The sequence below is a fragment of the Salmo salar genome, chromosome ssa23 (assembly GCF_905237065.1).
Source record: "Salmo salar chromosome ssa23, Ssal_v3.1, whole genome shotgun sequence".
In the NCBI taxonomy this organism is placed as follows: Eukaryota; Metazoa; Chordata; class Actinopteri; order Salmoniformes; family Salmonidae; genus Salmo; species Salmo salar.
The window spans coordinates 40,158,043-40,183,331 of NC_059464.1; the positions used below are offsets into that span (position 1 = coordinate 40,158,043).

Consider the following 25,289-nt stretch of genomic DNA (forward strand, 5'->3'; position numbering starts at 1 on the left):
AATATAACCACGTCCATCTTTATCGTATTTCCCAGAATGCTCTATTGCAGGTTGATTTGTAGAATTGTATGTTTCAATATCTATGTTTTTGCATATATAACATAGATTTTTCTAAACTATTCTAATCTGCTACTTATTTTACCCGTTACTGAAATGTTTGGCCCAGTTTAGATGTTTAAGGTATTGTCATATCTTAATCTTCCCAACCCTGGCAGTCTTTCTGAATGCAGGTGACTAAAAATCCCAAATGTAGGCTATCCCTACTCTGGCTGGATTCCAATAGGAATTTCACATCCCTTTGCAAGTCATTATCATGTGACTTGTAGGCCTGATATGGCCACTGTATTAGGGTTAAACTAGGCCTTTAAAAGAAGGCTTTATGAAAAATGTATTTTGTAAATAAATCTTTATGACAACATATTCACTTTATGGGTGGTACTGGTAACCCTGGGAAATATGCAAATAAGGCTTAAAACCCTACAGCATGGCTATTGAATTCTGTTCCTGTAGGGCCAAAACACTTCTGGTTTTGGATGTTTGTAGGGTTTGTCAAAGAACCCTCCCATTTGGGGTTCTTTGGAGACCCTAAAATAGTTCCCTTATGGCATCGCTCTCAAGAACCTTATTCTGTTCCAGCTTGCACCTTTATTTTTAAGAGTGTAGGCTAATTCATAAAAATATTATTATCCCAAAGTTGTCTGTCTGACCATCTGCAGCATGATAAATGTAGACTGCACCGCAATAATCTCTGTCGGAGCCCGCAGCCCTCAGCATATTGGGCAGACTACAGATTGTTTGGACCTGGGGTGGTTATTAACCCACATGCTTCCCAGCCTAAACAGTTCGGAAGAGTTCCAGCATATATTACGAAGACATTTTGTGTAGTTTTTGTTAGTTTTGGACTTCAGTAAGGGTTTTTTCAGCTGTTCGGGCACACCATTTATTTTCTGAAGGCCAGCCGAAGTTTGGGAGCCGAAGTGTACAAAGACTTTATTCTTCAATATAGTCTTTGTTGTCATTCAATGAGAGATGACTTGTTTTCATGCACATTTTTTCATTGAGAAATACTGCAACATCTTAGTTAGATGTAAAACTGCACGACTAAAACGTCAAAGTTAGTTACATATTTCTTGTGTCCACGATCAGCTTCTGTTTTCTGAGAAACAGAGAGGGGGGAGGGAGGGAGAGAAAAAGAGCGCTTGCTCAACCACTGTTCTCAGAGACGGAGAGAGACAACTTTTGTGAGTGTAATGTTTACTGTTAATTTGTATTGTTTATTTCACTTTTGTTTATTATCTAGCTCACTTGCTTTGGCATTGTTAACATATGTTTCCCATGCCAATAAAGCCCTTAAATTGAATTGAGAGAGAGGAGAGAGTGAGTGGAAGAGAGAGAGAGAAAAGTAACCAGTGTGAGTAGGTAAACACTACTCTTTTATGTGTCTCCACACCAACAGAGAGAAATCAGGGTTCCATGAGATAATATTTTCTGCAGCAGGCCCATTAAGCCGAGAGAGAGAGGAGATAGGACCATAAACACAGGCTTCCTGCTCTTCTGGGAAACCATTTGTCATTAGGATAAAAAAAAGCGTGTGTCACAGTGCCCATCCAGTGGCAGGGCGAACATATGGTGTTGTGCCACGGGTGGTGGTTTGCGGCTGGGTGCGAGGGCAAAATGGCCTGAATCAGAGGTCAAGTAACACTTGGGCCTTGGGGGTCCATAATGCAGCACCCTTTACTGTACTGTACTATAGAATTCCAGTAGCTAACATTTTTGTTGTAACTTCACATACATTTGTTACAGTGTAGATACCATGTTTCACTTTTGTTCTAATGGTTTACAAGTAGTTTATAATCAAGTCTCACCTGGGTTTGATCATGGGCATTTCGAAGGTGATGTTCTCCACTAGCGTCGCATTGAGCAGCCAGGGCTTCTGGGAAGCGTAGGCCACAGAGCCTCTCTTCCTGCCAAGATAAACACAGTGTCAACAACTGAACACTTCCTGTCCAGGGATACAGCACTACTATCATCCAAAGTAGCTGTTGTCATGTATTCATATTATACTTTGTTACAAGGTCTGCAACGAGCGAGGTAAAGTGGTTTTGGATTGCTTTCGGTGTTGTTCAATAACAATGGAATAGCAAGGTATTATCTGTAATTCACTGTATTGACTAGATACTGGCTGTATTCTTTTATATTGTGATAACAGTGATATACAGCATCTCCATAGTGACCATCTGGTGAGAGGAATCATGTTGTGTGTGCTTACTGGATATCTCCATCACCAGCAGCATCTTTGTCTGATGTGGGGCTGCAATGGAAAATGCGCACGCATGCACACACACACACATCGTTAGCCCAAGTAATGTCTACAGTCAGCATCACAAACCAAAACAGGGCCATCATGTTGCCCTACATGAGCAGTAGAAGAACATCATTCATTAGATCTAAGTGTGTCTATAAATAAAAAAACCTTTGTATTACTTCCTGTTGTTTGCAGACTCATCAACTGGGTGCTCTGACACACTGAGTATAGAGGAGTTGTTGAGAAAAGCTGAATACATGATGCCTAGATTTGCTGTTGATGTATGTACTCTGTTATTGTGTCTTGGTGCATTTGTGACATATTGGGCGCGTTCGAGCAGCTCACTTTTGTCAAGTGACCATCGTTGGCTTTCAAAGTGTTGCATTATGGGGACAAAAACTGTCCGACTTGGGTCTACATGTCAACTGCATGAACTTTACATAAGTCATGTGTTCAATAGTCATGAAATTTTGACTGCAGTCGACTTTAAGTTTCTGCAGTTGCTCTTCACCAACTTCATCCTGCAGCCATCGCCTAAAAAATCCAACTGTTGGATGTCCTAACTCTAGCTGGATTCCAATAGGAATTACACGTCACTTTACAAGCCATCATAATTTGACTGTCAGGCCTGATGTGGCTTGTAAACCAAGGGGTTCCTAACACCACTGTGTTAGGGTAAAACTTGGCTGTTAAACTAAGGCATTGTTGTAAAGGCCGTCGTTGAAATGAGACCAAGGTGCAGCGGAGGATGTGTTCATCTTGTAAGGTTTAATGACCGAATGAACACTATACAAAACGAAACCAAAAAATGACCAGCCACAGTTCTGTCAGGATACAAACTAAACAGAAAACATTCACCCACAAACCCCAAAGGAAAAACAGGCTGCCTGTGTATGACTCTCAATCAGCAACAACGATCTACACCTGTTCCTAATTGAGAGCCATACACGGCCGAAACAAAGAAAACCACCAACATAGAAAAAGAAACCTAGAACGCCCACCCATGTCACACCCTGGCCTAACCAAAAATAGAGAACAAAAAACCCTCTCTATGGCCAGGGCGTTACAATTGTGATATCATTAATTTACTGTCCTAAAGAGTTCAAGTGTAATGATAATATACATCTAGGAACTCATTTGGTGAATGCCACAGGACTGAAAATGAACGAATTCAACAACTGTCTCTATCTCACAAATATAGCCATGGGTGGTAGCTAGTCAGGGGGAAATTAAGCTTACTGAAGCATTGAGGTTTTCCAGCCAATTGTGTCAAAAATAGGTTCGTTACTCGAGGCTTTGAACACAGTGTACACTAGTGGCACCTGCTGGTCAAAATAATTTAGAGCAGACAAATTATTATAGATGACGTCCCACACCCTGTAGCATGTGAGCAGCGTAGCATTTTTGTCTTCTACCAAACCAATACAAAACCAATCAGGTGGTTGTTCGAATAAACACCAAAATGATACATGCATTGGCACACTGCTTTGAAGTACAATGCTTAGCGATTTTGACACATACCTCGGAGTTCCAGTATCAAAAGTAACATCACTAGTGGTAACTCTACAATTCACTCAAAAAGCCAAGGCACACTAGGAAATTATATTAGAGGCATGGCTTAGTAGGGGCGTGGTTTTTAATTTCTTCGTTTTGGCATCCCGTGAGTAGAAGTGTTGTACCAGTTTAATTGGTCTATGGTTATGTTAATTCAAGTTTGAGCATGTCTGCTGCTAGTCCTGAAGTCTTTGTAAAAGTGTATATAAGAATGTGTCAGTACAAGACTTGTTAATGTAATGTTTAATCCAACATGAGTGACCTTGTCAAGTGATACGGACCTCTTTGCATAATGTTTAAAAATACTATGAGGTGTTACTACAAAACAGTATAAAGTGTTAATTCCCTTAAACTGACAAAATGTAACAGCGTCAGCACTAAGCACAGTGTTCATTTAACAGTGGAAAGTGTGAACCCGTATAGACACTGGTCCAGTGTTAAATCAACATGATAGTGTTAACATGACATGACATTTAACACTGGATAATTTGCTGTGAGTGATTAAACAGTGGATTAGGTGGAGTGGTCCCTGGAGATTAAGGGGAGAATCCTAATGTCCACTTAAATAACAATTTCACTTCGCACCTGAAGGATTCGGGACCTGAAGTTGGAAGTAAGGTGTAGCAGTGAGGGAATATTTACCTAATAACACCATAAGTGGAGCTTGTGTTGAGGTCTCATGTGGGACACTGAGCTCAGATACCAGTCTACGGTCTACAGTGTAGATTTATTAATAATTCACATTATGCATGAGCTGTAAAATCACTTTGGATAAAAAACATGTAATTCAAAGATATGATGATGATGATAACTGATCGGAATGATACAACTTCATTATTGATTTAGTCTCCCAGTCCCTGCACAAAGTAGTAATTATAAGAAGTGGTAGAAAGAGTAAAAGTATGGTTTACAGGCTGTATACTGTATAGCACTGCCTCAAAGAGAAGTACAGATGCACACTAATTTCTCTTTTGAACTACTATGCACTGCTGCCCATCAAGTGTACACTAATTATATTTCTGACACTACCTCATACACAACCACATCCCCTAAAATATCTAACGATCTAATATCTAACACTAACGGTCATCTGGGATGCACCAGAGCAACCACAGGTTAGCAGCTATAACCTTGGTGGTCTTGATGTGATGCTTATTAAGGACCTCCTATTAAAACCTCCCTCTCTACAGATCTCTATAGGAAACCTAGACAGGAACACTCTCCTTAGAGGTGACAGCTTCCATCCATGTCCACTTATCAAAACTCTCCCGTAAGTCCACTCAGCCGCATCGGAAGAATATGCCGCTCTGATGCTTCTTACCAGAGACAGACCACAGACCTCACACAAAAGTTGAATGAAAGAGGGTACAAAGACAATTGGGTAAAACATGCCAATGATAATTTTGAAGGGTAGGAAAGCCTTAAACCAAAAGTTTTTAAAAAAGCAGAACGTGTCCCATCATGCTTCACCCAATATGCACCATTGGGGAAGGCATTTAAGGACAATATCAGGAAGCACTGGTACATTATTGACATTGACCCACAATTAAAACTTATCTTTGAATATCCCCCATGTACGGTCTTTAAAAGAACCCAAAACGTGAGAGACATTGTGGTCAACTCTGATTATCCACCTGAAAATAGGAAACTTTCTTGGACAAGATTCCGGATAGTAATTATAAATGTGGCCAATGGTGCGCAATACAGTTTCAAGTATAAATGTGACTAATTTACCCACCCCTGCAGAGGACAAAGGTTTCAAATCAAAAGCCTGATTACCTGCATGTCCACCAATGTTGTTTACATGTTGAAATGTCCCTGTGGTCTGACTTACATAGGGAAAACCCATAGACGCCTTAAGATCTGGATCAGTGAGCACCGCAGCAATATATGGACAGGTGAGACAAAAAAAAAAAAAAAGTTGCTGTTCATTTGGAATAGAAATGGTCAAGATGTCACGCCAGGGAGGGGACACAGAGGAATCTTCTTCAAAGTGAATCTTTCTGGCTCCACAGGCTCAACACGTCTCCTCTTGGCCTTAACGAGGAGTTCGACTTAAAAATGTTTTTATAGTTCCAAAATGTCCAAACTATAGTTTTTTATCCTAATTGAATATTGTGTGTTTTTATATATTACTGTAAATATTGATCACATTCCTTGTGTATGGTCATATACAGTGTATTCAGAAAGTATTCAAACCCCTTGACTTTTCCCACATTTTATTACATTAGCCTTTTTCTAAAATGGATTAAAAAAAAAATAATAATCCTCATCAATCCCACAACAATACCCCATAATGGCAAAGCAAAAACAAGGTTTTCGATATTTTTGCAAATGTATAAAAAAAAAAAAATTGAAATATTACATTTACATATTATTCAGACGCTTTACTCAGTACTTTGTTGTAGCACTTTTGGCAGCGATTACAGCCTCGAGTCTTGTTCAGTATGACGCTACAAGCTTGGCACACATGTATTTGTGGCGTTTCTCCCATTCTTCTATGCAGATCCTCTCAAGCTCTGTCAGGTTAGATGGGGAGTGTCGCTGCACAGCTATTTTCAGGTCTCTCCAGAAATGTTCGATTGGGTTCAAGTCCGGGCTCTGGCTCGGCCACTCAAGGACATTCAGAGACTTATCCCAAAGCCACTCCTGCTTTGTCTTGGCTGTGTGCTTAGGGTCGTTGTCCTGTTGGAAGGTGAACACTCACCCCCATTCTGAGGTCCTGAGCGCCCTGGAGCAGGTTTTCATCAAGTATGTATACTTTGCTCTGTTAATTTTTCCCTCGATCCCGACTAATCTCCCAGTCCCTGCCGCTGAAAAACATCCCCACAGCATGATGCTGCCACCACCATGCTTCACCATAGGGATGGTGCTAGGTTTCTTCCAGATGTGATGCTTGACATTCAGGCCAAAGAGTTCAATCTTGGTTTCATCAGACCAGAGAATGTTTCCTGGATTCTGCCAGCAGGTGCACACACAAGCATGCTCGCACAAATGCACATAGACAAACAGCTTAGCATAGTACAGAGTTGAGTGTTTTATTAGAAAAAGTAGCGGAGCAGGACAGAGAGAGAGATTATCCAATGACAGGGACACCAGCCATGTCTGTCCTTTCTGTGTGTGCGCGTGGGTCATGCTGTGAGTGATATCATTGATGGAAAGTTGAGCTGTTGTGACGGTGATGCATATGTGAGAGAGTGAGAGAGAGAGAGAAGTGGAGCAGTTTTATACCCTGAGCCCAGGTGGCTCCAATCACGCCAGCTTCAATCACTAATGACCCTCCTCTGCCTGCAGGAGGAACCGCCCCTGCACTGCAGAGGAGGAGCCGTGACAATATCTAGTAGGTTACGTTACCTACCTCTACAGGTCCATATCTAGTAGATTAAGTTACCTACCTCTACAGGTCCATATCTAGTAGGTTACGTTACCTACCTCTACAGGTCCATATCTAGTAGGTTACGTTACCTACCTCTACAGGTCCATATCTAGTAGGTTACGTTACCTACCTCTACAGGTCCATATCTAGTAGGTTACGTTACCTACCTCTACAGGTCCATATCTAGTAGGTTACGTTACCTACCTCTACAGGTCCATATCTAGTAGGTTACCTACCTCTACAGATCTATATCTAGTTGGTTACGTTACCTACCTCTACAGATCTATATCTAGTTGGTTACGTTACCTACCTCTACAGGTCCATATCTAGTAGATTACGTTACCTACCTCTACAGGTCCATATCTAGTAGATTACGTTACCTACCTCTACATACAGGTCCATATCTAGTAGGTTACGTTACCTACCTCTACATACAGGTCCATATCTAGTAGGTTACATTACCTACCTCTACAGGTCCATATCTAGTAGGCGTTACCTACCTCTACAGGTCCATATCTAGTAGGTTACGTTACCTACCTCTACAGGTCCATATCTAGTAGGGTTACCTACCTCTACAGGTCCATATCTAGTAGGATTACCTACCTCTACAGGTCCATATCTAGTAGGTTACGTTACCTACCTCTACAGGTCCATATCTAGTAGGTTACGTTACCTACCTCTACAGGTCCATATCTAGTAGGTTACGTTACCTACCTCTACAGGTCCATATCTAGTAGGTTACGTTACCTACCTCTACAGATCCATATCTAGTAGGTTACGTTACCTACCTCTACAGGTCCATATCTAGTAGGTTACGTTACCTACCTCTACAGGTCCATATCTAGTAGGTTACGTTACCTACCTCTACAGATCTATATCTAGTAGGTTACGTTACCTACCTCTACAGGTCCATATCTAGTAGGTATTACCTACCTCTACAGGTCCATATCTAGTAGGTTAAGTTACCTACCTCTACAGATCCATATCTAGTAGGTTACGTTACCTACCTCTACAGGTCCATATCTAGTAGGTTACCTACCTCTACAGGTCCATATCTAGTAGGTTACGTTACCTACCTCTACAGATCCATATCTAGTAGGTTACGTTACCTACCTCTACAGGTCCATATCTAGGAGGTTACCTACCTCTACAGGTCCATATCTAGGAGGTTACCTACCTCTACAGGTCCATATCTAGTAGATTACGTTACCTACCTCTACAGGTCCATATCTAGTAGATTACGTTACCTACCTCTACATACAGGTCCATATCTAGTAGGTTACATTACCTACCTCTACAGGTCCATATCTAGTAGGTTACCTACCTCTACAGGTCCATATCTAGTAGGTTACGTTACCTACCTCTACAGGTCCATATCTAGTAGATTACGTTACCTACCTCTACATACAGGTCCATATCTAGTAGGTTACATTACCTACCTCTACAGATCCATATCTAGTAGGTTACCTACCTCTACAGGTCCATATCTAGTAGGTTACGTTACCTACCTCTACAGATCCATATCTAGTAGGTTACGTTACCTACCTCTACAGGTCCATATCTAGTAGGTTACGTTACCTACCTCTACAGGTCCATATCTAGTAGGTTACCTACCTCTACAGGTCCATATCTAGTAGGTTACGTTACCTACCTCTACAGGTCCATATCTAGTAGGTCACGTTACCTAACTCTACAGGTCCATATCTAGTAGGTTACGTTACCTACCTCTACAGGTCCATATCTAGGAAGTTACGTTACCTACCTCTACATACAGGTCCATATCTAGTAGGTTACGTTACCTACCTCTACATACAGGTCCATATCTAGTAGGTTACGTTACCTACCTCTACATACAGGTCCATATCTAGTAGGTTACGTTACCTACCTCTACATACAGGTCCATATCTAGTAGGTTACGTTACCTACCTCTACATACAGGTCCATATCTAGTAGGTTACGTTACCTACCTCTACATACAGGTCCATATCTAGTAGGTTACGTTACCTACCAATTCTTATGTGAATTTCATTATCATTCTTCATAAACTTCAATTAGAGAAATAAACACTGTGTATGGCCTACTGGGAAATGCCTTCTAAACGTAACTGATGTTGATGTGCTGTTTATCAGTGACTCCTGGTCATATTGCGTGGACATGGATTACACCTAGAACTATGGAAATGTTCCTGTGATTCAACACATTCACATACCTGTCATCTCCCTCTGAGTCCAGGCTGGGCCAGCTGCAGACAATAGAAAGGGAGGAGAAAAAAACAGAGGTAATTTCAATGTCAAAAGGTAGAATATTATTAATGACAATATATTTACATTTTAGTCATTTAGCAGATGCTCTTATTGTACTGGCCCCCCATGGGAATCGAACCCACAACCCTGGCGTTGCACACACCATGCTCTACCAACTGAGCCACAGGGAAGCCACATATCTCAAAACTATGAACTCTTGCAGTTACAGAAGTACTAAATGCCCAATTTATAAAACAATTTAATTTTAATCTTTGACCCAACCTCTGTTGCCCATAGTCTCCAATTCACTGTGACATCTGTTTTACTCCTGGTTCAGTTTGAACTTCCCCAGGCCAGTAAACAGCTGTTTGAGTACTCCTGGTTCAGTTTGAACTTCCCCAGGCCATTAGACAGCTGTTTGAGTACTCCTGGTTCAGTTTGAACTTCCCCAGGCCTGTAGACAGCTGTTTGAGTACTCCTGATTCAGTTTGAACTTCCCCAGGCCATTAGACAGCTGTTTGAGTACTCCTGATTCAGTTTGAACTTCCCCAGGCCTGTAGACAGCTGTTTGAGTACCCATCCTAAACTCAGTGAAGAGTCAAATTAACATTAAGTGATGTAAAAGAGCCCCCAGTGTTGGTGCTAATTACCAGAGTTCTTGTTTTACACTCTGGAGAGTAAAACATTCCCATCAAAACCACGGCCATCATTATCATATTTCCCATCATGCTCTACTACAGGTGGAATTTTTGCCATTGTTTTTAAAGGTCATGAACAGTCAAAATCATGTTTTTCATGAAATGTGAGTATATTTGAAGGAACCAGATGAAAGTAGGTTGACCAAAGTATGACAAATAACTGTTGCTTCAACATTGATAAAGTTTGATCCTAAAGTTACCGGTCCCCTCCCTCATGGATTCATTATTAAGAGGACAAGGTCACATCACCTTAACTCTCATTTTATACGTCAATGGTAACATGATATTCTCTTACCTAAATAAGTACCGCCTCGTAAACAACATCTGAGAAGGTGTGTTTGCAGAGGGGTGTGGTTTATATAGCTAGATAGCTACTCTACTGGTGCCAAAATTTGACTGTAGGGTGTCAGCTAATAAAATTACAAGTTTATCCTATTCGTCTATGGCAAAGATACTTATATGTTTCCCTTTCATCTGTGTCTAGTTAGCTAGTTACAGGATAGCCAGGTCTTCAGTCAGCATGGAACAAAACTCCCACGCAGTTAAGTCAACACATCCGTTAGTACTGCTGTGAACCACATCACATATGCCAAATAGGTGACTATAATATATATTCATTGATGCACTTTAAATGTTGTTTGAGTTGCTTTGTGTATCACCACATTTGATTGAGTTGATTTTACTGCAACACTGCTCACTGCATTCAAGTTGCTCAACATAGGCTTTTCAAAGAGCTGTCAGTCAAGGCGAGATCATGAATATAAGCTCCCTGCCCACTCAGCCTGTCTTTTCAAACTTCCTGGTCGTTAGCCATGAGAGAAAATGTATTTCGTTTTTTTTGCCCATCCACCACCACCCCTCTTGGGAGGACAAATATACACTTTGTTATATAGGTTTTTCTTTTCTTGTTACATGTACATTCTACACACATTTGACAGTAGTTACATAGCAAGAATAAAGTAAATTTGATATACATTACATCTGGATAGATAGTATTTATACATTGTGTTTTCAGTCATAACTATTGTAGAATATGAGCTTTTAAACTCACCTCCAGGCTACTCTCAGTCTATCCCACCTATCTCTGTAAACCGCCCTCTTATGATTTCCATGTGCCATATAGGTCAAAAAGTACTTTTCAGAATTACTTTTCAGGACCTTTAATATCTGAGGTTTTGCATGTACATTGATTGATGAATCTTATGCTACACAAAGATAAATAGCATATATTTTCTAAACTAATCCAATCAGTTAGTTTGATTTATTGCATCCGTTACTGAAATGGTTGTCCCAGTTTAAATAGTTAGTCTTCTTATCAACTTTCCTACCAGTCATTCCATCTGTTTGACAGCCTTATGCTGACTGGATTCCAATAGCTATTACACATCACTTTGCAAGGCAGCATAATGTGACTTGCAGGCCTCATTTGGCCTGTAAACCAGGGGTTTCTAAACACAACTGTGTTTGGGTAAAATTAGGCCATCAAAGTAAGGCCTTGTGATATATGTATTGTCATACATTTTAATGATGGCATTCGCTCACCTGGTGAAAGCCACAGACCTCTTAGGGATAGGGTCTATTTTTCTCAATTTCCGCCTGACTGATGTGCCCAAAGTAAACCGCCTGTTACTCAGACCCAGAAGCTAGGATATGCGTATAATTGGTAGCATTGGATAGAAAACACTTTGAAGTTTGTAGAAATGTTAAAATTATGCATGAGACTACAACACAATTGATATGGCAGGCAAAAAACAAACCAGTAATAAAAACATTTTGAGCTCCCAGGCTCTTATAATGGAATGTTATGGGTTCTATGTAATTCCAGCTCCCAGATAGCAATTCATATGGCTTTCACTAGATGTCAACAGTCTTTGTTCATTGTTTCAGGCGTGTTTCTTCAAAAACAAGCAAGAATTTACAGTTCTTGTACACAGAGTCACGATACAATATCAGTCTGTTGGCGCGCAACGAAGAGGACGCGCGTTTACTAATTTTACTTTTCTATTGAACATAATATTTCATACGGAAAGAAGTATAGTTTATTTACATTTTAGGATACCTGAGGATTAAATATAAACGTAGTTTTACTTGTTTGAACAAAGTTTAGCGGTAGCTTTTTGGACTCCTTTGTCTGCATGTTGAACGAGTGGATTACTGAAATTGATGGTGCCAACCAAATTGACTTTTTGGGATATAAAGAAGGATTTTATCTAACAAAACGACCATTCATGTTGTAGCTGGGTCCCTTGGGATTGCAAGTCAGAGGAAGATCTTCAAAAGTAAGTGATTTATTGAATCGCTATTTGTAATTTTATGAAGCCTGTGCTGGTTGAAAAATATGTAAAAAAATATGTTGATGTGGGGCTCCATCAAACAATTGCATGGTATGCCTTTGCTGTAAAGCCTATTGTAAATCGGACAATGCAGTTTGAATAACAAGAATATAAGCTTTTAAACGATATAAGATACTTGTATGTTCATAAATGTTTAATATTACGATTATTTATTTGAATTGCACGCCCTCCAATTTCACTGGATGTTGTCGACAGGTGTCCCGTTAGTTTAGAAGAATGATTTCAATAACCATGTCTCTGTCACTAACACATATAGTCATGGGTGGTAACTGCAATTCCCTCTGGGTAAAAGGAGCCCTGGGAAATATGCAAATCAGGCCTTACACCACACAGTGTTAAAACAACTCCCCAAAATGATTTACAATAACACTACAGGTGTTCATTTTTACACTGAGAACGTGTAACAGCGTCAGGACTAAGCCAAGTGATTACTCTACAGTAGAGCTAATTAAACACCCCAATTAAGTTAATTTGAGCACTTTAAGAGTTGAATGGAGTACACTGCAGAGTTAAATCTTTAACACTTTCAAAAGTGTTATTTTAACACAAGTACAGTGGGACTCATATGTTCACTGAAAATAGTGTATATTTAACACTTTCAGAGTTAAATGTACACCATTGATTTTGCTGTGCAGTAGACAGCTGTTTGAGTATTCGTGGCACAGTTTGAACTTCCCCAGGCCAGTAGACAGCTGTTCGAGTATCCATCCTAGGCTCAGTTCGAACTTCCCCAGGCCAGTAGACACTACTGTTGTATTTTTAGCCTTGACCAGTTGACATGTTCCTGGGTCAGTGTTTCTGATGAAGTGAGTTCACAGCCAGAGAAGTGAGAGCTGAAAATCCAGTATCAGATTACCCAGCCTTAATTCCTAACCATAACCATTAGGAGGATAGGAAACAATCTGACTCTAGGGGCATCTTCTACACTCTGTGTTTTCACACCACCAGGGATTTAAAATGGCTGCCTGTCGAGGGGACACAGCCAGGGAACACAGTGGTCACCAAACATTCCAGAAGACTGACATGTAAGAACCCGACAGTATCACACACACACACAATAGAGATAGATAGAGGACTCATATTTATAGGCTACAACCCATATTGAGGCTATAACCCATAGGAATCCCCACCCAGTTGACAACTTTAAAATAGTGGTAGCATGGTGGAAGCCCTCAATGGCGCTGCCCATGGTAAAATGGCCTTTTGGCCACTAGAAGCCTTTTCCGTTCTCTATGACACACGCACGCACACACACACACACACACCTGAGTCCCCTGAGCAAGGCAGTTAACCCCCAACAACAACTGCTCCCCGGGCGCCGGGGAGCCCCCCGCACCTCTCTGATTCAGAGAAAACACATTTCAGTTGACTGCATTCAGTTACACAACAGACTAGGTATCCCCCTCCGTTTACCAGTCTAAAAAAAAAGCAAACAATGTGAGGTAGTGTATTGAGGAGGTGTTAAGACTAGAATGAGCTATGAGGATCAATGTCTTGTGACTGCAGGACAAAAAACACAGACAGCAACTGAGGGCCACTAAGGCCAACTGACACTGTACTGCAAGTTACTATCAAATAATGCCAACTGACACGGTACTGCAAGTTACTATCAAATAATGCCAATTGACATTGTACTGCAAGTTACTATCACGTTATGCCAACTGACACTGTACTGCAAGGGCTCCCGAGTGGCGCAGCGTTCTAAGGCACTGCATCTCAATGCTAGAGGCGTCACTACAGACACCCCTTGCCAAAGACTCCAGCCACCTGTCATGACGTTGGCCTGTGGGTAAGGTTTATGACCCCCCCCCCCCCCCCCATAAATACCTTTCTCCTCTCTGACTCTACTGAAGGACTTGAATAGCCTGTGTTAAATATAGAGAGTCTGGGAACATCAAACAAATGGGGAAAAGGAACCATATTTTGGTAATAAAACCAGTTGGAAATATGCTTGGGAACGTAATGAGTATGTATGTAAGGTTCGGTTGTCATCTGAGACATTATGATTGATGACAGGACGACAAACTGTACCTGAGAAAGTATACACCCTCTAGTTATCAGAGTAACATGGAATTGTTATGCAATTGAAATGTTTGATATTGAAATTGTTTGTTAGGAGATTAAATGTCATTTTAGCTTCCAAATGAGAGATTTGGGTTTTCATAAGGAAAGTGCCCTGCTTGATCAGTGGCCCACCCCTGTGAAGAGGAGGGGTTATAAACGATGAAACACATGCTTCCCCCCTCTCCACTATATAAGCCTTTGACGAAAAGATAACCACGTTGTTCCAGTACGGGAGGTCTGCAGCCTCTACGTTAGAAGGACACACATGTCAAGGACAGAACTAAGCCAACCTCCGCGTGAGCTATGGTATGAACTGGTATGAACTTTGAGCTTATTCACTACAGAAGTGCTACTTCCTAGCCGTTGAGTTAGCAGTGGCTGCTGTAGACGTGGGCTAGGAAAGGACGGACGACAGATCCAGTCTAACAGACGGACGAAGATACCACCACGTATCCAATTCACCACCAGAGATATTCTTCCGAGTACGGAAGGTCTGTTGGCCAACCCGGCCAGCATCTACGACCAATCTACCGAAGCGCAGCTCAGAGTAAATATTTATTGCATTTTCCTTTTCCAAATGGGCGGTAATTTAGAATGCATAAGATAATGTATTTACGATAGCATAGCTGCTGTTTCTTCGTTCCTAAGTCTTCCCGCTCTTTCATTCAAGCCCAACCCCCTTTCCTTTGTGTAACCAGCCATGATACAGGTTCCGTCCACCAGGACGTTTTCTGTATGACATCATATGTATTCGGTGTATTTGTAATTCTGTGTGATTGTTTAGGTATTTAGTAAATAAATAATTAAACCCAATTTTGTATTGCTGATTCAACTTGTTAGCCAGGGTTCGTGAAGATAGCCAAGAATTTACAACTTTCATTATGAGACTGAAAATAAGATAAGGGTTAATATTGACTGCTATCGATGTAAAATATTACAAAGTATTTTAAGAGTTTATTCGGAAGATAACGGCTCTATAAACGTTCTTCCGTGGTGCCCCGACTTTCTAGTTAATTACATTTACATGATTAGCTTAATCAGGTAATATTAATTACAGAGAAATCATTTTATAGGTTAGCATGTCATATCACTCAATCCGGCATAGCCAAAGACACGACACACCCAAGCCATAGACTGTTCACTCTGCAACCATCCGGCAAATGGTACAGGATGATCGGCTCTTGGACAGACAGGCTCCAAGACATCTACCCCCAAAACATAAGACTGCTAAATAGCCAGACTTTTAAATAGTTCAGGTACCGTTAATTGACTATCTGCACTGACTCCATCTTGCACTGACCCTGCGCACATTCACTAGACTATATATACAGTTGAAGTCAGAGGTTTACATACACATTAGCCAAATACATTTAAACTTAGTTTTTCACAATTCCTGACATTAAATCCAAGTAAAACGTTCCCTGTTTTATGTCAATTAGGATTACCACTTTATTTTAAGAATGTGAAATGTCAGAATAATAGTAGAGAGAATTATATATTTGAGCTTTTATTTCTTTCATCACATTCCCAGTGGGTCAGAAATTGAGATACACTCGATTAGTATTTGGTGCATTGCCTTTAAATTGTTTAACTTGGGTCAAACGTTTCGAGTAGCCTTCTACAAGCTTCCCACAATAAATTGGGTGAATTTTGTCCCATTCCTCCTGACAGAGCTGGTGTAACTGAGTCAGGTTTGTAGGCCTCCTTGCTCGCACACGCTTTTTCAGTTCTGCCCACAAATTTTCTATAGGATTGAGGTCAGGGCTTTGTGATGGCCACTTCAATACCTTGACTTTGCTGTCCTTAAGTCATTTTGCCATAACTTTGGAAGTATGCTTGGGGTCACTGTCCATTTGGAAGGCCCATTTGCAACCAAGCTTTAACTTCCTGACTGATGTCTTGAGATGTTGCTTAAATATAGCCACATCATTTTCCTCCTCATGAAGCCATCTATTTGGTGAAGTGCACCAGTCTCTCCTGCAGCAAAGTACACCCACAAAAGGATGTTGCCACCCCCGTGCTTCACGGTTGGGATGGTGTTCTTCAGCTTGCAAGACTCCCCCTTTTTCCTCCAAACATAACAATGGTCATTATGGCCAAACAGTTCTATTTTTGTTTCATCAGACCAGAGGACATTTCTCCAAATAGTACGATCTTTGTCCCCATGTGCAGTTGCAAACCATAGTCTGGCTTTTTTATGATGGTTTTAGAGCAGTGGCTTCTTCCTTACTGAGCGGCCTTTCAGGTTTTGTCGATATAGGACTTGTTTTACTGTGGATATATATACTTTTGTACCTGTTTCCTCCAGCATCTTCACAAGGTCCTTTGCTGTTGTTGTGGGATTGAGTTGCACTTTTTGCACCAAAGTACGTTCATCTCTAGGAGACAGAACACATCTCCTTCCTGAGCGGTATGACGGCTGCGTAGTCCCATGATGTTTATACTTGCATACTATTGTTTGTACAGATGAACGTGGTACCTTCAGGCGTTTGGAAATTGCTCCCAACGATGAACCAGACTTGTGGAGGTTTTGGCTGATTTCTTTTGATTTTCCCATGATGTCAAGCAACAAGGCACTGAGTGTGAAGGTAGGCCTTGAAATACATTTACAGGTACACCTCCAATTGACTCAAATGATGTCAATTAGCCTATCAGAAGCTTCTAAAGCCATGACATCATGTTCTGGAATTTTCCAAGCTGTTTAAAGGCACAGTCAACTTCGTGTATGTAAACTTCTGACCCACTGGAATTGTGATAGATACGGTGAATTATAAGTGAAATAATCTGTCTGTAAACAATTGTTGGAAAAATGACTTGTATCATAGATAAAGTAGATGTCCTAATCGACTTGCCAAAACTATAGTTAACAAGAAATTTGTGGGGTGGTTGAAAAACTAGTTTTAATGACTCCAACCTAAGTGTATGTAAACTTCCGACTTCAAATGTATATAGACAACATATACACATTTACTCACACACACTACAGTGACACTCCCACACAAAACCCACACACATTCACTACATACGCACACAACACACACACGCACTTCCGCATTGTCTCTGTGCTGTTTGTCGCTACTTGGCTACCTGCCAAACTTTTGGGCTTTTTACTCTTAATAACCATTTAATCAAACTCTGTATTGAACAAGTTTACCAATGTCTTAGTTTTGTCCTCACATTACTTTTTTAATTTAACTTTTTCACCCCGGACGCTTTATCTGGACATCCGCAGAACCTTCTCCAGCCGAAAAAGCAAAGTAACATTATGCCTTCTCATTGCAGTTCCTGTTTACAGGAGAACAATTGCCTTATGGTGGGGATAGCAGAGTCGCAAGCTCGGCTTCAGACGCAATCGTTAGGCAAGGGCAATTGAAGAGTAGGAAAAATTATACAGTGTCTGTGCCACCATTAAATCCAGGTAGTAGTGTTAATCCGCCGGCACAGTCCCCGCAGCCGAACAATTTTCTCATGGCTTCTGGAAAGAAACGCTGTCGGCATGCTCAACAGGTGTCGCTCATTCAGCCGATAGAAACTTTCAACCGGTTTTATGACCTCAAATTTCAATTTAAGAAAAACAAATGACTCCATTTTTGTCTTTCGAGCTTCTTGTCATGAAATATATGCAATCTACTCAATCACTTTTTATAACTACTGTTTACAGGCCTCCTGGGCCGTATACAGCGTTCCTCACGAAGTTTCCTGAATTTCTATCGGACCTCGAAGTCACGGCAGATAATATTCAAATTTTTGGTGACCTCAATATTCACATGGAGAAGTCCACAGACCCACTCTAAAAGGCTTTCGAGAGACATCATCGACTCAGTGGGTTTTGTCCAACATGTCTCAGGATCTACGCATTGCCATAATCATACCCTGGATCTAGTTTTGTCCCATGGAATAAATATTGTGGATGTAAATGTTTTCCCTTATAATCCTGGACTATCATACCACAATTTTATTATGTTTGCAATCGCAACAAATAATCTGCTCAGACCCCAACCAAGGATTATCAAAAGCCGCGCTATAAATTCTCGGACAACCCAAAGATTCCTAGATGTCCTTCCAGACTCCCTCCTCCTACCTAAGGATGTCGAAGTACAAAAATCTGTTATCACCTCACTGAGGATCTAAACTTAACCTTGTGTAATACGCTAGATGCACCTCTAAAACCAAAAAACATTTTTCAAAAGAAACTAGCTCCCTGGTATACAGAAAGTACCCGAGCCCTGAAGCAAGCTTCCAGAAAATTGGAACGGAAATGATACTCCACCAAATTGGAAGTCTTCTGACTAGCTTGGAAAGACGGTACCGTGCAATATCGAAGAGCCCTCACTGCTGCTCAACCAGGCTACTTTTACAACCTGATTGAAGAGAAACGGAACAATCAAAAATGTATTTTGATACTGTCGCAAAGCTAACTAAAATGCAGAATTCCCTAAGTGAGGATGGCCTTCACTTCAGCAGCGATGAATTCATGAACTTCTTTGACAAAAAGATAATGATTATTAGAAAGCAAATTATGGATTCCTCTTCAAATATGCATATTTCTACAAAACGAATTTGTTCTGAGTCTGCAAAGAACTGCCAAGACCTAGGATCAATGGAGACACACGTTTTTTTTATCCTGTATCTCGACACATTTACAAAAATAGTCATGGCCTCTAAACCTTCCAACTTCCGAATGGACCCTACTCCAACTAAACTACTTAAAGAGCTACTTCCTGTGCTTGGCCCTCCTATGTTAAACATAATAAACAGCTCCCTATCCTCCGATTGTGTAAAAAAACTCACTAAAAAAGTGGCAATAAAGCCTCTCCTGAAAAAGCTAGACTTTAGCATCACTTTTGACACCATAGATCAGCACATTCTTTGAAAAGTCAAATAAGAGCATACTCTGTTTCCGGTTTCTGGTTGATGACAACAGCCACACAAATACAACAACAGGTTGTTAGCCATTTCATTTTGCGATATTGACACAGATATTATTGTTAGATAAACAAGGCTGTACGTGACTGCTATAGTAATTTAAAGAAAGGCTGTCGATGGCCGCTATAGGCTATAGTAATTTAAAGAAAGGCCGTCAATGGCCGCTATGGGTCCTATTAATTAATTTTGAAATTACAAAACATATTAATAACATTCCACCCATGTGGCCATTAGAGGGCACTTTGGTCATTTGACTGCAGGAAAGGTTACCAGAGAGTTGGTGCTAAATACCTTCTATGTTCTACAAGGTTAGCAACACTGAACTATGCATGAGAGCACCAGCTGATCCGGACGACTGTGTGATCACGCTCTCCATAGCTGATGTGAGTAAGGCCTTTAAACAGGTGTGGAAAACCTTTTCAAAGTTAGGAGCGTTTGTCACAAATTAAGTGGGAAACTGTCACCAAAGTCAGCCCAGAATGAAAGTTCTTTCGAACATGACAGTACCTGTGTGTTTGTTTCGCTGTCCTGGTCCACCCAGGCCGCAGGTAAGGTCAAGGATAGCAGGGTTCGGTACACAAATCTGGTTCTCGGTAGGTCCAGGTCTAAACGCCAACAGGTAAGTCCAAAACAGTCCAGCTCGTACACGGTAAATCCAGCCAATGTAGATTGTCTCTTTCTCTATGGTTCATAGATCCTTCCCGTCCTCTCTCCCTCTTCCTGGTTTTTCTTGACCTTTTATTTGTGGGTCGACTCCACCTTCTGAGGGTTCCCCTTGCTTCTGGGAATTGTAGTTTTGGCAGTCGGCCATTTTGTGATCTGTAGTTCTGATCGGGGAGGCCATTTTAGTGATCGGCAGAGCATGTTTATTAGTTCTGCCCTCACATATCTGCCATTTATCACTCGACCCCCTTCTTTGCCACACAGGTTAACATTCACAAGGCTGCAGGGGCCAGACGGATCACCAGGATGCGTACTCAGAGCATGCGCTGATCAGCTGGCAAGTGTCTTCACTGGCATGTTCAACCTCTCCCTGACCCAGTCTGTAATACCTACATGTTTCAAGCAGACCACCATAGTCCTGTGCCCAAGAACGCCAAAGTAAGCTGTCTAAATAACTATCGCCCCGTAGCACTCACATCTGTAGCCATGAAATGCTTTGAAAGTCTGGTCATGACTCACATCAACACCATCATCCCAGAAACCCTGGACCCACTCCAATTCACATACCGCCCCAACATATCCACAGATGACACAATCGCTATTGCACTCCACACTGCCCTTTCCCACCTGAACAAAAGGAAAACCTACATGAAAATGCTGTTCATTGACTACAGCTCAGCGTTAAACAACATTGTGCCCTCCAAGCTCATCACTAAGCTAAGTACCCTGGGATTAAACACTTCCCTCTGCAACAGGATCCTGGACTTCCTGACGGCCACCCCCAGTAGTGAGGGTAGGCAACAACACATATGCCACGCTGATCCTCAACACAGGGGCCCTTCAGGGGTGCGCTCTTAGTCCCCTCCTGCACTCCCTGTTCACCCACGACGGCGTGGCCACGCACAACTCCAACACTATCATTACGTTTACAGACAACACAATGGTAGTAGGCCTGAACACCGACAACATTGAGACCTGGCAGTATGGTGCCAGGACAACAACCTCTCCCTCAATGCCAGCAAGACCAAGGAGGGCCAAGCACACCCCCAGGAACAGGTTGAGAGCTTTGAGTTCCTCGGTGTCCACATCACTAAGGAACTATCATGGTCCACACACATCAACACAGTCATAAAGAGTCACAATACCTCTTCCCCCTCAGGAGGTTGAAAAGATTTGGCATGGGCCCTCAGAACCTCAAAAAGTTCTACAGCTTCTACAGCTGGTTCACTCCTTGGTATGACAACTGTTTGGCATACGACCGCAACGAGCTACAGAAGATAGTGCGTACAACCCAGTACATCACTGGGGCCGAGCTCCCTGCCATCCGGACCTCTATACCAGGCGGTGTCAGAGAAAGGCCCTAAAAATTGTCTAAGAATCCAGCCATCCAAATCATAGACTGTTCTCTCTGCTACCGCATGGCAAGCGGTACCGATGCACCAAGTCTGGAACCAACAGTATCCTGAACAGCTTCTACCCCTAAGCTATAAGACTGCTAAATAGTTAGTTAAATAGTTAACCTAAAGCTACCCGGAAAGCTTAATTGACGCTTTTTGCACTAACTCTTTTGACTCATCACATAAGCTGCTGTTACTGTTTATTATCTATCCAGTTGCCTAGTCACTTTATCCCTACCTATATGTACATATATGTACTGAGTAAGTATCTACCTCAGTTACCTCGTAACCCTGCACATCGACTCGGTACTGGCACCCTGTGTATATAGCCAAGTTATCGTTACTTGTTGTGTATTTATTCCTCTTGTTATTATTTTTAGATTTATCTTTTTTCTCTCTGTATTGTTGGGAAGGGCCCGTAAGTAAGCATTTCACCGTTAGTTTACAAAGCACGTGACAAATAAAATTGGATTTGATTCGATTTAAGAGCATTTTGTATCACTGAGAGAGGTAAACAGTCAGTCATCTGTGGACGGCTACCTGACTCTCTGTGGATGGCTACCTGGTTTTCTGTGGACGGACACCTGGTTCTCTGTGGACAGCTACTGTACCTGCCTCTCTGCGGATAGCTACCTTGAACTCTGGAGTCAATACACCTTTCACCTCTAACCTATGACCTTTCAAATTGACATAATCTGAGCTCAGGCCACATGAACCTACTGTAATTTAATAGACCTTCTTTATACTTTGGATGAGAAAGAGGCTTGTCAACCATTTAGTATGTCCATCCTACTAGTAGTTTACTGTCCATCCATATATCAACAGTATGATGTCTGCGGTGTGAGTAGTAATTTCATCCAGTCTTACATGTTCCAGGTGACAGTCCCAGAGACTCTCTGCATCTCTCCCAGAGCTGCCAGCAACAGGGATGACTTCCCACAACCCACCTGGCCCACGATCATAGTCAGCTGACCTGAGAGAGAGAGCGAGAGAGAGACACACAGGAAATGAGAAACTAGGTGGGAGAGAGAGAGTAGAGCGAGATGAGAGATGGGGGAGTTGGAGGAGGGAGTAGTGATTCCTCTAGTGATTCCTTTAATAGAGTATGAATGCTATGGCGTTTAACCTTCCTCCAGCAGCAGAGCCTTACCAAAGGGAACCTTGATGTCTACGTTAGACAGGGTGGGAGTCCCATCTGTCCAGGTGAAATAGCCACTGGTTATCTGGAGAAAGAAACATCACACACACATTGATCAAAGCAAATGTCAAAGACTGATTCCCACTGCTTTCACAAAAACCTAATCTGACTGAGTAAGGAGTCAGACAGGAGAGGGTCAGCAGTAAGCAGTCAGACAGGACAGGGTCAGCAGTAAGCAGTCAGACAGGACAGGGTCAGCAGTAAGCAGTCAGACAGGACAGGGTCAGCAGTAAGCAGTCAGACAGGAGAGGGTCAGCAGTAGAAGGTCAGACAGGACAGGGTCAGCAGTAATCAGTCAGACAGGAGAATCTCACTGGCAGCACACTGATGAGACTGAATGATAGTTTGAACTTCTGTCTAGTTCTATCTGCTACCTCTCACTCACCCTGATCCAGAGGTCTAGGTCCTCCTGGTCCACCTCTCACTCACCCTGATCCAGAGGTCTAGGTCCTCCTGGTCTACCTCTCACTCACCCTGATCCAGAGGTCTAGGTCCTCCTGGTCCACCTCTCACTCACCCTGATCCAGAGGTCTAGGTCCTCCTGGTCCACCTCTCACTCACCCTGATCCAGAGGTCTAGGTCCTCCTGGTCTACCTCTCACTCACCCTGATCCAGAGGTCTAGGTCCTCCTGGTCTACCTCTCACTCACCCTGATCCAGAGGTCTAGGTCCTCCTGGTCTACCTCTCACTCACCCTGATCCAGAGGTCTAGGTCCTCCTGGTCCACCTCTCACTCACCCTGATCCAGAGGTCTAGGTCCTCCTGGTCTACCTCTCACTCACCCTGATCCAGAGGTCTAGGTCCTCCTGGTCCACCTCTCACTCACCCTGATCCAGAGGTCTAGGTCCTCCTGGTCCACCTCTCACTCACCCTGATCCAGAGGTCTAGGTCCTCCTGGTCCAACTCTCACTCACCCTGATCCAGAGGTCTAGGTCCTCCTGGTCTACCTCTCACTCACCCTGATCCAGAGGTCTAGGTCCTCCTGGTCTACCTCTCACTCACCCTGATCCAGAGGTCTAGGTCCTCCTGGTCTACCTCTCACTCACCCTGATCCAGAGGTCTAGGTCCTCCTGGTCTACCTCTCACTCACCCCTGATCCAGAGGTCTAGGTCCTCCTGGTCCACCTCTCACTCACCCTGATCCAGAGGTCTAGGTCCTCCTGGTCCACCTCTCACTCACCCTGATCCAGAGGTCTAGGTCCTCCAGGTCTACCTCTCACTCACCCTGATCCAGAGGTCTAGGTCCTCCTGGTCCACCTCTCACTCACCCTGATCCAGAGGTCTAGGTCCTCCTCGTCTACCTCTCACTCACCCTGATCCAGAGGTCTAGGTCCTCCTGGTCTACCTCTCACTCACCCTGATCCAGAGGTCTAGGTCCTCCTGGTCTACCTCTCACTCACCCTGATCCAGAGGTCTAGGTCCTCCTGGTCTACCTCTCACTCACCCTGATCCAGAGGTCTAGGTCCTCCTGGTCTACCTCTCACTCACCCTGATCCAGAGGTCTAGGTCCTCCTGGTCTACCTCTCACTCACCCTGATCCAGTGGTCCTTCTCCTGGTCTGCCTCCTACTCACCCTGATGCAGAGGTCTTGGTCTCCATCCTGGGGGGGTGGGTTGCCTCCCTCATGGCTGTAGTTGTTCCAATCGTCCCTGGGATGTCTCTTCCTGTTCACCACCTTCAGAGGCTGGGAGAGGTGCAGGGAGGGGGCAGTGCATTGCTTAGGCTTTTTACAGGACCACTATGAAAACCACAGAGTTGGTGGAGGAGGTGGTGAGAGTGTATGTGTAAATGAGGTTGGGGTGGAAGGAGGACATTAACTACAACATTGATGTGCATTCTGCCTGTGAATGAGTGGTTGAGTGTTTAAGAGCTCTTTGTGTTTGTTCATGTATGTGTGCGCTTGCGATTACATCTTCAAACTAAGGGCAACCGTGGTATGGCATCCATGACAGGGAGACGGATGACATCATGCATGATGACATATACGGGTAAGGTAGTCTAGCTAGCTACATTTTCAGATATTACACGTTTCTAATTTTGACAGAAAGTGGTTTCAATTCAAGCTAAAGTGTACTGTTAGCTAGCCAGCTAACATTAACTGGCTGGCTCCCTAGCTAACGTTACATTTATGACGTTGTTATTCGTATCCTAGAACCGTTTGCTTTGCCAGATAGATCCCAATGTTAGCTAGCTAACATTGAAACTGGCTGGTTAGCTCACAGAATATTCATGCAGGGTAGTAATGACATGATTTGGCACTATGTTCATTGTTGTTTAACTAGCTAATGTTAGCTGGCTGGCTGGCTCGTTAGCTAACATTATGTGACGCGTGTGATCTTACACGATGTTTACCTAGCTAGGTTCATTGTTTACCTAGCTAGTTAGCTACATGTCTTTTAACTAAAGTGTACTGTTAGCTAGCTAACGTTAGCTGGCTTTCTCCCTAGCTAACGTTACGTGTATGTTATTATTCTCATCCCAGAGCCGTTTGCTTTGCTAGTTAGAGCCCAATG

General features: G+C 42.5%; 1 protein-coding gene across 3 annotated transcripts in view; it reads right to left on the bottom strand.

Annotated features, from left to right (window-relative positions):
• LOC106584588 (ATP-binding cassette sub-family C member 8) overlaps positions 1 to 25,289 on the bottom strand; it is a 181,053-nt gene that overhangs the window by 33,213 nt on the left and 122,551 nt on the right. For all 3 annotated transcript variants that reach the window (XM_014170042.2, XM_014170041.2, XM_014170048.2), the window contains 6 exons: positions 24,350 to 24,460; positions 22,731 to 22,803; positions 22,448 to 22,553; positions 9,445 to 9,477; positions 2,270 to 2,311; positions 1,866 to 1,964 (listed from right to left, as the gene is read on the bottom strand). In XM_014170042.2, coding sequence (XP_014025517.2) covers positions 1,866 to 1,964; positions 2,270 to 2,311; positions 9,445 to 9,477; positions 22,448 to 22,553; positions 22,731 to 22,803; positions 24,350 to 24,460 — 464 coding nt within the window. The remainder of the gene's footprint in view (positions 1 to 1,865; positions 1,965 to 2,269; positions 2,312 to 9,444; positions 9,478 to 22,447; positions 22,554 to 22,730; positions 22,804 to 24,349; positions 24,461 to 25,289) is intronic.